At 44.3% G+C, this 16,271-nt stretch overlaps 1 protein-coding gene across 3 annotated transcripts in view; it reads left to right on the top strand.

Annotated features, from left to right (window-relative positions):
• The window catches only part of LOC125038348 (transmembrane protease serine 11D-like), a 62,967-nt gene that overhangs the window by 45,860 nt on the left and 836 nt on the right, over positions 1–16,271 (top strand). For all 3 annotated transcript variants that reach the window (XM_047631823.1, XM_047631824.1, XM_047631825.1), the window contains 9 exons: positions 1,854–2,058; positions 3,025–3,116; positions 4,188–4,288; positions 5,868–5,989; positions 6,567–6,641; positions 7,399–7,585; positions 11,170–11,287; positions 12,539–12,674; positions 14,548–14,654. In XM_047631823.1, the coding sequence (XP_047487779.1) occupies positions 1,854–2,058; positions 3,025–3,116; positions 4,188–4,288; positions 5,868–5,989; positions 6,567–6,641; positions 7,399–7,585; positions 11,170–11,287; positions 12,539–12,674; positions 14,548–14,654 (1,143 nt within the window). The remainder of the gene's footprint in view (positions 1–1,853; positions 2,059–3,024; positions 3,117–4,187; positions 4,289–5,867; positions 5,990–6,566; positions 6,642–7,398; positions 7,586–11,169; positions 11,288–12,538; positions 12,675–14,547; positions 14,655–16,271) is intronic.

Below are 16,271 nucleotides of genomic sequence, written 5' to 3'. Positions count from 1 at the left end.
GGAGGGGGGTGAGGGAAGGGTCAAACGACGCCTTTGAGGCCACTATATCTTCAAGTTAGGTCCGCAAACACTGAAACTAAAGAAGAGGCTGAACTACGATTGGTTCGGGTAAAAATCGCCAGAAAGCTATCGAGGCTGTCTGGTATCATGTGTCGGTAAAGGTGGCCTAATTATAAGGATGTGATCGGACTCATTTTCCATCACAAATTGGCCGTGAGCACGTGAGGCTCTGTAGCGGCAGTGGGCCTTGAGATGGTGGGCGATAAAACAGCTGCGGCTCAGGGTCACTTGGCCCCTGATATCGGTGCCTCCTTAAAAATCCGTATTTCTAGACCATATCGATCGGAACTATCTGCATTTTTTTTTTTTTTTTATCTATAACAAAGCACCGCGCATCTACCTATTGCTGAACGATCTCTTCTGATCCAGGAACAATAGCCTGTATTTCTTGCTTAGTTCTACGGTACTCTAGCGTCCAGGAATGTCTTATAAATGCTTATAAAGATATAGGTCAAGTCTCCAATATTGGTGTGAACCCTGTTTTATATTGGTTACGTTGGTGTTTGTATGCCTGTATATGTGCTGTGTGTGTATTAGCCTGGTATTGTTTTTTTTTTTAATGTGTGTTTGTGTATATGTGTATATGTGTGTATATGTATGTGTATGTGTATGTGTATGTGTATGTGTATGTGTATGTGTATGTGTATGTGTATGTGTATGTGTATGTGTATGTGTATGTGTATGTGTGTGTGTGTGTGTGTGTGTGTATGTGTATGTGTATGTGTATGTGTATGTGTGTGTGTGTGTATTAGCGAGCATGATAGGCGGGCACAGGGACGGGCAAACTAACAGCAAACAAGTAATTTCCTCGTTGTCTCCTCGCCTGTAACGTCACCGCCGACGTGTCCGACGATCATGCCCGCTGGTGTGGACTGGCCTTTATGCGTTTAGGAACACGGAAACCACCCAACCGTCTCTTGTCACATTTCAGAAAATGTCTTAAAAAACAGAGAGGAGTTCTTTTTTTACGCGTGATCTGTCCTCCCGGAAGCTAAATTGCGTAGTTAATATCATACTAACCTATAGTTTCTTAATTATCCATTCTAGAGAGAGTTTTCCTCGTCGCCGCTCTTATATAAAGGCGTAATGTTGGCAAATTTCCTTTTTTTTTTTAGTTTTAGTTTAGTTTTTCTTCTCACTGCATTCTGGAATATCAACAGCAAAGGAGTACACGGTTGTTCATCACATATGTCTTAAACCCTTCAGTAGGTGTTTTTATTTCGTCATTTTTGATTGGGGTGTTTTCGATATTCTGATTGTCGTTCATAAGGTTTATACGCTGTATGCGCGTGCTTGCGCTGGTTGGGTATTTAGTGCACGTTGGGTATATCTATGTAAATCTATCTATCTACCTATGTGAGTGTGGGGGGGGGGGGGGGTCGCGTGCACACACTCACTCTCACTCTCACTCTCTCACTCTCACTCTCACTCTCACTCTCTCACTCCTCACTCTCCTCACTCTCTCACTCTCTCACTCTCACTCTCACTCTCACTCTCACTCTCACTCTCACTCTCACTCACTCTCTCTCTCTCTCTCTCTCTCTCTCTCTCTCTCTCTCTCTCTCTCTCTCTCTCTCTCTCTCTCTCTCTCTCTCTCTCTCTCTCTCTCTCTCTCACTCTCTCACTCTCTCACTCTCTCTTTCTCTCTTTCTCTCCCCCCTCTTTCTTTCTCTCCCCCTCTTTCTTTCTCCCCCCCCCCCCTCTTTCTTTCTCTCACATATATACGCATATGAATTTCAAGACGTCTTCATCCACCTAACGTTCGTATGCGTGACCTCAAAACCTACCAACAGGAATTCGGCGAGCTGACGGAGCTTGCAAAACTCTTCCGAAGATGCCGCGGCAAGGCGACCCAGGACCCATCCGCGAGGAGTGCCCTGGTGCGGTGCCTCAGGAAAGGCGGGGTCGCTGAGGGGAGCAGTGCCCGAGGGGGGGCCAAGAGGGGGAGAAAGTCCAAGAAGAAGAAGAGGAAGAAGAGGAAGAACGCGAAGAAAAAGGGTAAAATAAAGGGGTTTTGGGGAACGTGTAAAGATAAGGAGGAATGGTAGTCGGGTAAAATAAATAATAGTTGATAGTGTTTAGTTGGTGTGTATTCACTGTTTCTGAAGACATTATTGATGATGAATTAAATTATCTTTATTTGTCCATCGAGCTGCCTGTCTACCTGTATGCCTATATATTTATCAGTTTGTTTGTTTATCCGCCTATCAATTTGCCTATCTATCTGCCTGTCTACCTGTATACCTGTATACCTATCTACCTATCTATCCGTTTGCTTATCTATCCGCCTATCTGTCCATACCTCTCTACCCATCTACATCTATCTATATCTATATCTCAGTCCACCAATGCGACCATGTATATTCATCCATATGGCATCAGACGTCATGCTTCCACCGAGAATTGTTAACCCAATCGCCCTGTATGGCAAGAATACATGCCATGCCCCATGTAATACAAGTTTATTTATTTTATTTATACATAGATGACTCTACAAGTGCTTAGTCACCAAGGAGTCGGTTATTAATCCTACCAATCTGTTTATCTTTTTGGAAAGGGTCTTTTGCATTATTTCGATGTCAGCTGTATTAAAAAGAAAAACACATTTTCCCGCCAATCCAAGGACTGGGGAAATCAGGATCGGTCACTAGGGCTACTGACAGACTCCTTGCCGGCTGAGCACATGTGGAACCATCTGTATATAACAACATTCACAATTAAATACAGGAGACAGAACATAAATCTGGGGCGAATGGGTGAAAAAGAACAGGAGTAGCCTACAGGAGTACCGCCTTTATCGAAACAATCACACACAAGTTCTAATTTAAGAATAATCACTCAAAGGCACTAATACCAGGTCAGAGTAATTTCTTTAAAGCACTAATACCAGGCCAGAATAATTTCACTAAAGACCTATTATCAGCTCAGAGTAATCTCGCTAAAGCTCTTTTATCAACAAAACAGTGACGTGCGGAGAAACGTACTGCATGAAGGCGGGAGACAAGAAGATATTCCGCGTACGAGCCAACATGGACGTCTGCGCCATTTTCGTGCACGTGAGTCGGTATATATATATATATATATATATATATATATATATATATATGTAAAGTCTATATAAGCACTTGTAAGTATCTTGGTAGTCGAGTGGTTATAGTAAAGTTATTTTTGGAAGGTCGATTTGTGTGGAGATGAAATGCCGAAGAGATCAGTCATAAGAAGAGATAGCATAGTCGTGTCATTTAATAGTCACGAGATAGGGTGGAATAGTCATGAGGTGAAGTGGAAGAGCATAAAGCTTGAAATATTAAAAAGTCACACTCGGAGTAAGATAATGTGTCGTGATGTTTTTATTTTTATCTATTTTCATGCGACTTTGCTTCCTCTTTCGTTTATTTCACGGTCTCTGATGAGGATTCCTTCGTAGGTTCGAAACGTTGTGAATTGTCGATTTTATTCCTATTGTGGCTGAGTTTGTAGCTTCGTCCATCACACAATGTATCCTTCTATTATGAAATGATGGGTTTTGGGATATTAATGTTTAGGAAGCTAAATTGTCGGTAATATGCGCTGTGACTGTAACTGGATAATGAGTGCACGCACGCAAGCAAGCAAGCACACGCACGCAAGCACACGCACGCACACGCACACGCACGCAAGCACACGCACGCAAGCACACGCACACGCACACGCACACGTCAGACATAATGGTAGGAACGTTGTTGTTAAATAATGTTAAAAAAATGTTTAAGGGAAGTCTGTCACTCGATGGTTAAATATTTCAAATAAAATGCGCAAGGAAACATGAAACATTAAGCATTCTTAGTTATAATTTTTCAATCGAATGTTAATGGCTCTGCTTTACTCCTTATAGTTTACACTTGCTAAGGTATAAATATATATTCTAAAATGTGTATGATAAAAATACATGAATAAAATGAAATAAAAGAGCGAGTAATAGTTAGAGAAATGTAAGAGAAAAGGTATGGGTAAGAATGAATATCTTTCCAGTACAAGAGACGTATTTGACCGGTGTCGATTATATCTTCGTCAGAAATACATGGCTTCTATACATGCATTAATGTGTGTGTGTTCCTTCCCTTACGCCGCACCTTCCTCACCCGCAGGGGGACGGGGGCACAGAACTCGAGATGAACTGCAAGACATTCGACCTGTCTGCCTGCACGAAAGAATACTTTTTCGTTCAAGATCAAACTTCTGAAAAAAAGTGAGTATTATTCTCTTGTCAGTAATGAAAGTCACTTAGGGTTTGTCCAAATTTGATAGAACACATTTTGGGACAAAAACAATGTCTTCTTAAATTAATTTTTAAGTATAAATTATGGTAACACTTATGGTAAATGTTCCACAATAAGCATCAATAACATAAATATCTTAGCAGATCCCATTACTTAAATAACAGAAAAATAACCTTATATGAAACACATATTGTAAGTTGTCATACACGACATGATATATTGTCGTACTAAACCATGTACTTTCTTAACGTCACATATTAGCACATCAGTCACTACTGCTTGTGTTTATTCTGCGTAATTGATCTGCATTTGTATAGTTCACACGATGGTATGTAGGATGTGTATATATGTTGGTGTAGTAATGATGGAATCTTGTTATTTATGATTTACCCTCATGACTGTGATGGTATTAGATGATGATTCATTTGCCTTTGCTGAGCTCCTTCCCTTCCTCTCCCCCATCCCCGACCTCCCTTTCTTCCCGTTTCCCTCCCGACCCTCTACTTCCCTCCTCGAACTTCCTCCCCTCCCCTCCCTTCTTACCCCACCCCTACCTCCCTTCCTACCCCACCCCTCCCTCCCTTCCCTCCTTCCCCCTCCCTTCTTACCCCACCCCTTCTTCCCTTCCCTCCTTCCCTTCCCTCCTTCCCTTCCCTCCTTCCCCTTCCCTCCTTCCCTTCCCTCCTTCCCCTTCCCTCCTTCCCCTTCCCTCCTTCCCCTTCCCTTTCCCTCCTTCCCCTTCCCTTTCCCTCCTTCCCCTTCCCCTTCCCTCCTTCCCCTTCCCTCCTTCCCCTCCCTCCTTCCCCTCCCTCCTTCCCCTCCCTCCTTCCCCTCCCTCCTTCCCCTCCCTCCTTCCCCTCCCTCCTTCCCCCTCCCCTCCTTCCCCCCTCCCCTCCTTCCCCCATCTTCCCCCCTCCCCTCCTTCCCTCCCCTCTTTCCCCCCTCCCCTCTTTCCCCCCTCCCCTCCTTCCCCCATCTTCCCCCCTCCCCTCCTTCCCCCCTCCCCTCCTTCCCCCATCTTCCCCCCTCCCCTCCTTCCCTCCCCTCTTTCCCCCCTCCCCTCTTTCCCCCCTCCCCTCCTTCCCCCATCTTCCCCCTCCCCTCCTTCCCTCCTCCCCTCCTTCCCCCATCTTCCCCCCTCCCCTCCTTCCCTCACCTTCCTTCCCTCCCACTCCCTCCCTTCCCTCCTTCCCTCTCCCACTCCCTCCCTTCCCTCCTTCCCTCTCCCACTCCCTCCCTTCCCTCCTTCCCTCTCCCTCTCCCTCCCGTCCCTCTCCCTCTCCCTCTCCCACTCCCTCCCTTCCCTCTCCCACTCCCTCCCTTCCCTCCTTCTCTCTCCCACTCCCTCCCTTCCCTCCTTCCCTCTCCCATTCCCTCCCTTCCCTCTTTCCCTCTCCCACTCCCTCCCTTCCCTCCTTCCCCCTCCTTCCTCTCCCCTCCCCCTCCTTCCTCTCCCATTCCCTCCCTTCCCTCTCCCTCTCCCACTCCCTCCCTTCCCTCCTTCCCCCTCCTTCCTCTCCCCTCCCCCTCCTTCCTCTCCCCTCCCAGGTTCTGTGGGAATAAAGGTCCCGAGAAGATGACGGGGATACAAGCCGTGTACCTGCTGTACGAGAGAGCCGGGCGGAGTCGAAGGAGGCCGAGGGTGTGGTGTTCCATCGAGGGGGTGGAGCGTGAGTAGAGACCTTGAGGCTCGTTGGGTTTTGGTTTTGTATTTTTCTTCGAGTAAGTGAGGAGGAAAAAAAAAAAGTGAAAGTGGGAGAGAGAGAGAGGGAGAGATAGAGAAAAGGGGAGATGGAGAGAGGGGGAGATGGAGAGAGGGGGAGATGGAGAGAAAGGGGGATGGAGAGAGGGGGAGATGGAGAGAAAGGGGGATGGAGAGAGAAAGGGAAACGGAGGGAGGGAGAGATGGAGAGAGAAAGGGAAACGGAGGGAGGGAGAGATGGAGAGAGAAAGGGAAACGGAGGGAGGGAGAGATGGAGAGAGAAAGGGAAACGGAGGGAGGGAGAGAGAGAGAGAGAAAGGGAAACGGAGGGAGGGAGAGAGAGAGAGAAAAAAAAAAAAGAGAAAGATATTAGGCAGAGAGAGGAAGAGGGACACAAGGGCAAAAGGAGAGCAAGAGAAATGGAAAGTAAAAAAGGAACAAATCAGAAAAAAAAAAGTTAAATCGCACCTCCATAGCAAGTTTTAGCTTCTCGTGAGGAAAGCTTAACCACCCCTTCCATCCTAACACTCGCTTATTCCCAACAGCTGGTGGTGCGGGCAGCGGCGTCGAGGATGAAGATGAGACCAGCTCTGCCGTCCAAGCAATGGGCTGTGACAATGGTGAGGAAAGCGGGATACAAAAGACACGCCAACCTGATCCCATATCCGAGGAGACGTAGGTGACATGCCCGTAGAGGAACTCGCACACTAAAACCGCGGGTTGGTGCGGTAAAGTGGATCGTAGTTCTCTCACGCCCCGAGTTTGAACTAGCTGATGCTAGTTATTCACAGCTGAGTCAACTACGAGGAGCTTGCCTGTCATGAACTCAGCCAGCAGTCACTGAGCTATGACATTATGAAATAGCATAGTCTTTGTCGATGGGTTTATCATAGGCGCGTGGAATATTATTAACTCATCTGTGTGCAATAATCTGTCCTTCACTCCGTAGGGTTATTGTTGTTATTATTGGCGTTATTAATTATTTTTTTACTTTTTGGTATTGTCACTATTAATAAATATTTTAGGTGTTGTAGTAACGATGATGATATTGATGATAACAAGCAGTAGTAGTAATTGTAATGATGATAATGATAATCTTTAGAGCAATATCAGTGATACTGATTATTGTCAGAGTGGTGATAATAATTTTAGTAGTGATCGTTTATGGTAATTGGCATAATGATAATGATTTGAACGGTAAGAATGGTGATGTTGTCAATTATAATATTCACAATGGCATTAATATCGTGATTCAATAATCGTGTTTACATCAATAACAATAATGAAAGAATAGTAACAGTAACCCTGATAATGATGCATTGAGAAGCACTACAAAAATAACGCGCTTCACAGTCCTCGTTCCTCCCCGTCGTCCAGTGTGTGGCCAGGCTCCAGCGGGCGCAGGAGCCACCAGGATCGTGGGCGGGGAGGAGGCGGGCGCGGGCGAGTATCCGTGGATGGCCAGGGTGGATATCTCCCGCGGCAGTGGCAGCATCTCGTGTGGAGGAGCCATCGTCACGACCACGCACGTCGTCACAGCGAGTCATTGCGTCAACGATGAAAAGTAATGATGATGGTGGTGGTGGTGGTGATGAGGATAATGAGGATGAGGGGGATTAGGGTGATGGTGAGGAAGATGAGGATGATTAGGATGAAGGGTGATGGTGAGGATGAGGAGGTGATGGAGAGAGGGGGAGATGGAGAGAGAAAAAGAGACGGAGGGAGAGAGAGAGAGGATGAGGGTGATGATGATGATGATGACGGTGATGATGATGACGGTGATGATGATGACGGTGATGATGATGACGGTGATGATGATGACGGTGATGATGATGACGGTGATGATGATGACGGTGATGATGATGACGGTGATGATAATGACTGTGATGATAATGATATCGACGACTTATGGGAAAATCTTTTGATATCCTTTCTATACAATGCAATGAAGATGAACGCTCAGGCCACTTTCGATGACTTACCCCCATGAGGGGTCTCGTGTGACGGCGTTTTTTTTTTTTTTTTTTTTTTTTTTTTTTTTTTTTTTTTTTACCAGGAAAGTAACCAGTTTTACGAATTTCGATCGTGCTCTAAGTCAACTCCCCCCCCCCTCCCCATCCCCCCTCGGCTTCAGGCATCGATTCAGAGGCAGACTTTCAAATGATGCCAAGAACTTCTCCTGACTGTCCATCACTGCGAGAGCCGCTTGTAAAATTAATATGCATTTGTCAGGCAATAGTCAATCAGTCAGTCAAAGGCAGTCAGTCAAAGGCAGTCAGTCAAAGGCAGTCAGTCAAAGGCAGTCAGTCAAAGACAGACAGACAGATAGACCGACACAGACAAAGACAAAGACAGACAGACAGATAGACCGACACAGACAAAGACAGACAGACCGACACAGACAAAGACAGATAGACAGATAGACCGACACAGACAAAGACAGACAGACAGATAGACCAACACAGACAAAGACAGACAGACAATTCAATTCAATTCTTTATTTATTAAAGTGTCACGATACAATTTGTACATTGAAAATACAATAACACAATTAACATATTAAATTGCACGTATCCAATCCATGAGGACTTATCCAGACACTATCTAATATAAAGTTACAACTAAAAGCAGTTTTATGAGATAGTACATTAAAACAAAATTAAGTATAAGCTAAAACAGTGAATTAAGTTTAAAACTGTGAAATACAGTATATAAAAATACTAAGAAGTTTGTTTTTCTAGTAATTATGAACATTTTCTTCTGTAAAAGGCAGCTGTAATGAAATCTATGGAATCCATCAAAATTTGGCGACCATTTAGCAAATGTTGTAGTTTCATTTCTTTGTCAGAATTTATAAATTCTCTTTTCATCTCCGAGCGTTCACATGCATCAGTTTTTGTCTCAGGCCACCGTATAAATTACAGACAAAGAGAGACAGACAGACATAGACAGACATACACAGACACAGACAGACATACACAGACATACACAGACACAGACATACACAGACACAGACAGACATACACAGACATACACAGACACAGACAGACATACACAGACATACACAGACACAGACAGACGCAGGCAGATAATGACAGATTGACATACACAGGCAGACAATGACAGATAGACATACACAGGCAGACAATGACAGATAGACATACACAGGCAGACAATGACAGATAGACATACACAGGCAGACAATGACAGATAGACATACACAGGCAGACAATGACAGATAGACATACACAGGCAGACAATGACAGATAGACATACACAGGCAGACAATGACAGATAGACATACACAGGCAGACAATGACAGATAGACATACACAGGCAGACAATGACAGATAGACATACACAGGCAGACAATGACAGATAGACATACACAGGCAGACAATGACAGATAGACATACACAGGCAGACAATGACAGATAGACATACACAGGCAGACAATGACAGATAGACATACACAGGCAGACAATGACAGATAGACATACACAGGCAGACAATGACAGATAGACATACACAGGCAGACAATGACAGATAGACATACACAGGCAGACAATGACAGATAGACATACACAGGCAGACAATGACAGATAGACATACACAGGCAGACAATGACAGATAGACATACACAGGCAGACAATGACAGATAGACATACACAGGCAGACAATGACAGATAGACATACACAGGCAGACAATGACAGATAGACATACACAGGCAGACAATGACAGATAGACATACACAGGCAGACAATGACAGATAGACATACACAGGCAGACAATGACAGATAGACATACACAGGCAGACAATGACAGATAGACATACACAGGCAGACAATGACAGATAGACATACACAGGCAGACGAAGACAGACAGACAGACAGACAGACAGACGAAGACAGACGAAGACAGACAGACAGACAGACAGACGAAGACAGACAGACAGACAGACGAAGACAGACAGACAGACGAAGACAGACAGACAGACAGACAGACAGACAGACGAAGACAGACAGACAGACGAAGACAGACAGACAGACAGACGAAGGCAGACAGACAGACAGACGAAGACAGACACAGACAGACGAAGGCAGACAGACAGACAGACGAAGGCAGACAGACAGACAGACGAAGGCAGACAGACAGACAGACGAAGACAGACAGACAGACAGACGAAGACAGACAGACAGACAGACAGACAGACGAAGACAGACAGACGAAGACAGACAGACAGACAGACAGACGAAGACAGACAGACAGACAGACGAAGACAGACAGACAGACAGACGAAGACAGACAGACAGACAGACGAAGACAGACAGACAGACGAAGACAGACAGACAGACGAAGACAGACAGACAGACAGACGAAGACAGACAGACAGACAGACAGACGAAGACAGACAGACAGACAGACAGACGAAGACAGACAGACAGACAGACGAAGACAGACAGACAGACAGACAGACGAAGACAGACAGACAGACAGACAGACGAAGACAGACAGACAGACAGACAGACAGACGAAGACAGACGAAGACAGACAGACAGACAGACGAAGACAGACAGACAGACAGACAGACAGACAGACAGACAGACGAAGACAGACAGACAGACGAAGACAGATAGACAGACAGACGAAGACAGACAGACAGACAGACGAAGACAGACAGACAGACAGACAGACGAAGACAGACAGACAGACAGACAGACGAAGACAGACAGACAGACAGACGAAGACAGACAGACGAAGACAGACAGACAGACAGACAGACGAAGACAGACAGACGAAGACAGACAGACAGACAGACGAAGACAGACAGACAGACAGACGAAGACAGACAGACAGACAGACGAAGACAGACAGACAGACAGACGAAGACAGACAGACAGACGAAGACAGACAGACAGACAGACGAAGACAGACAGACAGACGAAGACAGACAGACAGACGAAGACAGACAGACAGACAGACGAAGACAGACAGACAGACAAGGATCGACACACAAGGACCGACACACAAGGACCGACACACAAGGACCGACACACAAGGACCGACACACAAGGACCGACACACAAGGACATAAATTGACATCTTTACCATCCAGCGGAGACTAAATGACCTCCCGACCCAAACAGCTCGGAGGTCACAGTGAGAGCGGGCATGCATGACCTGGCCTCGTATCAGGAGAACACAACCCAGGTTATCAAGGCCAAGCAAATTCTCCTGCACCCGGAGTACAGCCCCGTGACTTCCGTAAGTCTTAATTGACGTCATTTGAAGTCCTAGTACAAATAAGTCTATTTTCTCTACTACAGGTGAGTGACCTGTTGTGAGGGCGAATTCTATCCAGTTAGTACCATCTGTAATGCATAGAATGTATTATTTTTTAAGTTTCCTCCGCAGTGTTACTATTATTGTTCATGAGATTCAATGAAAGACCTCATGTAATGAATAATATTCTCTGATTAGTCTTTAGTCTTCAATAAAATCAAATTCCAAATTTTTATTTTCTCGCTGTTATGCAAAAAGTGGGGTATCGTGTTTTAAAAATATTCTAGTCACGAGCAAGATTTAGTATATGTTCGTTTTCTCTGAGAATTATCTTGAAAGATGTTCAAAATAAATGCCCGGAGGAAAGATAACATTCACTCCATCCACACACAGGTATTACATATCAGTATGCCATCTCGCACCCAGTATACAATACACTATATTAAAAGACAATAACAAGAACATCAATAACCGACACCGACACCACCAACACCCACATCCACATCCACACCCACATCCACATCCACATCCACACCCACATCCACATCCACACCCACATCCACATCCACACCCACATCCACACCCACATCCACATCCACACCCACATCCACACCCACATCCACATCCACACCCACATCCACATCCACACCCACACCCACATCCACACCCACATCCACACCCACACCCACATCCACACCCACATCCACATCCCACACCCACATCCACACCCACATCCACACCCACATCCACACCCACATCCACATCCACACCCACATCCACACCCACATCCACACCCACATGCACACCCACACCCACACCCTCATCCACACCCACATCCACACCCACATCCACACCCACATCCACATCCACACCCACACCCACATCCACACCCACACCCACACCCTCATCCACACCCACATCCACACCCACATCCACACCCACATCCACACCCACACCCACATCCACACCCACACCCACACCCACATCCACACCCACATCCACACCCACATCCACACCCACACCCACATCCACACCCACACCAACACCAACACCAACAACAACAACAACAACTCTAGGGAACACTCCCTCCCTCTCCTCCAAGCTCCCTCTCCTCCAAGCTCCCTCTCCTCCAAGCTCCCTCTCCTCCAAGCTCCCTCTCCTCCAAGCTCCCTCTCCTCCAAGCTCCCTCTCCTCCAAGCTCCCTCTCCTCCAAGCTCCCTCTCGCATCCACAGGCGAACGACATCGCTCTGCTGAGCCTCGAGGAGCCCTTGAAGTGGGCGTCCGGCGTGGGTCCCGTCTGCCTCCCTCCCGGCGCGGACTTCGAGGATCGCGTGGCGGTCGTCACGGGCTGGGGCGCCATGGGGTCTCGTGAGTGTTTGTTTGTTTCGGGTTTGGGAGGCGAGGTTGATGGGTTGGTTTGTCTTTGGTTTGGTTGTTTGTGAGATGAGGTTGATTGGTTGGTTTGTGAGATGAGGTTGATTGGTTGGTTTGTCTCTAGTTTGGTTGTTTGTGAGATGAGGTTAATTGGTTTGGTTGTTTTGTGAGATGAGGTTGATTGGTTGGTTTGTCTCTGGTTTGGTTGTTTGTGAGATGAGGTTGATTGGTTGGTTTGTGAGATGAGGTTGATTGGTTGGTTTGTCTCTAGTTTGGTTGTTTGTGAGATGAGGTTAATTGGTTGGTTTGTCTCTGGTTTGGCTGTTTGTGAGATGAGGTTGATGGGTTGGTTTGTCTCTGGTTTGGTTGTTTGTGAGATGAGGTTAATTGGTTGGTTTGTCTCTGGTTTGGTTGTTTGTGAGATGAGGTTGATGGGTTGGTTTGTCTCTGGTTTGGTTGTTTGTGAGATGAGGTTGATTGGTTGGTTTGTCTCTGGTTTGGTTGTTTGTGAGATGAGGTTGATTGGTTGGTTTGTGAGATGAGGTTGATTGGTTGGTTTGTCTCTGGTTTGGTTGTTTGTGAGATGAGGTTGATTGGTTGGTTTGTCTCTGGTTTGGTTGTTTGTGAGATGAGGTTGATGGGTTGGTTTGTCTCTGGTTTGGTTGTTTGTGAGATGAGGTTGATTGGTTGGTTTGTCTCTGGTTTGGTTGTTTGTGAGATGAGGTTGATTGGTTGGTTTGTGAGATGAGGTTGATTGGTTGGTTTGTCTCTAGTTTGGTTGTTTGTGAGATGAGGTTGATTGGTTGGTTTGTCTCTGGTTTGGTTGTTTGTGAGATGAGGTTAATTGGTTGGTTTGTCTCTGTTTTCGTTGTTTTGAGATACGAGACTGATTGGTTTGTTTGACTTGATTGAGATGGGTTTCGTGGACGGGTTATTGTTGGTTTTGTATAGTTTAGGTGTTTCGTTTAGTTGTGGTTTCCGATTAATTTGATTGCGTTGCGTGAGAGGTTGTGATTGGGTTGGCTGATTCGGTTGTGGCTTCAGATTGGTTCGCTCTGTTCCCTTATGTTTTGGTGATTGTGTTGTGTTGGTAGGATAGTGGGTTTGTCTGGTTCGTATTCCGTGATAGGTTGACTGGTTTAACTGTTTTTGTGATATAAGGACGTCGATGGGTTGCTTGGTTGATTGGTCAGTCTGATTTATTATAGAAATTATAGGTTGATTGGTTGTTGTTGTTGCTGTTGTTACCTATCCGTGTCTTGTTTGTGTTTTGTGAGGTTGAATGGATTGTCTCATTTCGTTGTGGTTACTTGAGTGGTTTTATCTGATTTAGATGTGCTTTGTGGCGGGTTCGAGTGGCTTCGTCATGTTTTTGTCATTGGTTTGTCTGGTTCAGTTGTAGTTTGCGATTGTTTGTGATTTCGTTGTGATTTGTGAGGAGGCTGATTTTTTTTTGTTTTTTTTGCCACGGTTTAATGGTGGTTTGTAATTTCATTTGTTGTAGTTAGTTGTGTGTGTTTTTTTAGGAGGTTGATTTGTTTGTCTGATTAAGTTGTGGTTTGTGATTGATTTGTCGGATTGTGATGTATTTTGTGATTAGCCTTTGTTTTTGTTTCTTTTCTTATTTTTTATCATTTTTGTTCTTGTTTTTACTAGTTTTATTATCATTATTGTCCATAGCTTTATGACGGTCATAATCAGTATCATTATTCTCATTCTTATGATGATAAAGGTAATGATAATGATAGTACTAATACTAGTACTAAAAATAATGATAATGATAATATAAGTTTTCACATCTATTTCGCAAAGCAATTTTTCCTTGTGTGTCAATTTTTCTCAATTCATTTTAACCTCTCTTCCATAGACGGACCGTACGCCACGAAGCTCAACGAAGTAGCTGTTACTATCACGGACCAGGAAATGTGTGAAAAGGCTTACATCTCCTCAACCTTCCATGTCACTGATAACCACGTAAGTTGCCATTATTAGTAAAAAAAAAAGATATATTGGAGCTTATTAGATGTCCCAATTTTAGATTTGGTTTACTTTTTTTTTTTATCGAAACCGAGTTTCTGAAATGATGAGGGTGACGAGTAACGGTAATGTTTATGTTAATATTAGATGGATGATGGTATTAATAAATGGTGGTGATGATGAGGATGATAATGATGATACTAACGACGGAGTGATGGTGACTATTAATACGACTATTATAACAATAATTCTAACGAAATTCATAGTTCCTGGGATATAATTCTGCTGCATTTCTCATGTTAAAAAAGGCTTTCCGTTGAAAAAGTGTGAATTTCTGTTATGTTTAAAGAAGTTCAGAAGTAATGTTTTTTTGGTTTTGTAGTTTTGAATATGAAAGGCCGAAGAGTATACAATAAATTATATATTATGATCATCCGTAATTCACCAATACCCGTTGTGTTGTCTGTCTGTCAAAATATTCATCCGTGAAAATGCTTGTCAGAAGAATTTCAAAATGACGGTAGGGTGTAGAGTTTTATCTTTCTGCCCTTGGTTGCTTGTATTTTGCACGTCATTTATTTGTCGTTAGAGTTCCATGGAGGAGGAGGGCACAATTTATTGAGAAAAAGGTGAGCACAATTAGGCATTAATCGTATAAAATAAAGTAAAATCAGGCATAATACTTAATACAAAACATAGTAAAATAAGACCACAACATTTCCGTACTTGAGAGGCAAAAAACAATCAGAATAGTATTCAGTGAGTTATTTATCTACTCTCTCTCGTAGCTGAGGAACTGATTGGCATTACTTGCGATCGAATCAGTCTCTGGTCCTCTAAAAGACCCCCCCCCAAAAAAAAATGTGGACGACTTGTTAAACTTTGCCTGTATTATGTTATACCCATGTTAAATACTATCTTAATTTTTTATGCAATTTGATATTTGTTTCTTATTCATTAGAACTCGTTTCTTTACGTTATATAGTTAGGGGCGCGGCAAGCGTTACGATTCGGCGCCACGAAATAGTTAAGAACCATTGGTTTGTCATTTTTTTTCTTCTGAAATTGGGACGTTCATGCCTTCGAATCATTAGAAAATCGCTATGATGACTATTTCCAAAATGTTGGTATTACCATAAAGGTTATGGCACAGGCTAAGTGTACGGGCACCGCCGACCACCATCCATTAAACATTAAGACATTTGAATGCCGTTTACGAAAATCCACAGCGTTACCTAGCTCGTTGGAAGCTTTACTGTGAAGGTATTCCGCATATGATGAATATTTGTTTAGTCTCTTGTAAATGTCGTTCATATCATGCATGGTATATGTCTTGAATCAGCATTGACCCCAGTACCTATTGTTACATTGCCTTTCATGTCTCTGGCTTTACGTGTTCTTCGATCATCATAGAAGAACAGTATCTGACTGTGTGAGTGAGTGAGTGAGTGAGTGAGTGAGTGAGTGAGTGAGTGAGTGAGTGAGTGAGTGAGTGAGTGAGTGAGTGAGTGAGTGAGTGAGCGAGCGAGTGACGGATTGACGAAGTGACGGACGGACGGAGTGACGGACGGACGGAGAATGAGAACATAATGAAATAGAAAATCTTGGAATTTA

This window comes from Penaeus chinensis, chromosome 24 (genome assembly GCF_019202785.1).
Source record: "Penaeus chinensis breed Huanghai No. 1 chromosome 24, ASM1920278v2, whole genome shotgun sequence".
Classification (NCBI taxonomy): domain Eukaryota; kingdom Metazoa; phylum Arthropoda; class Malacostraca; order Decapoda; family Penaeidae; genus Penaeus; species Penaeus chinensis.
Note: the sequence above shows the minus strand (reverse complement) of the source record. Positions and strands in the feature narration are given on the sequence as shown.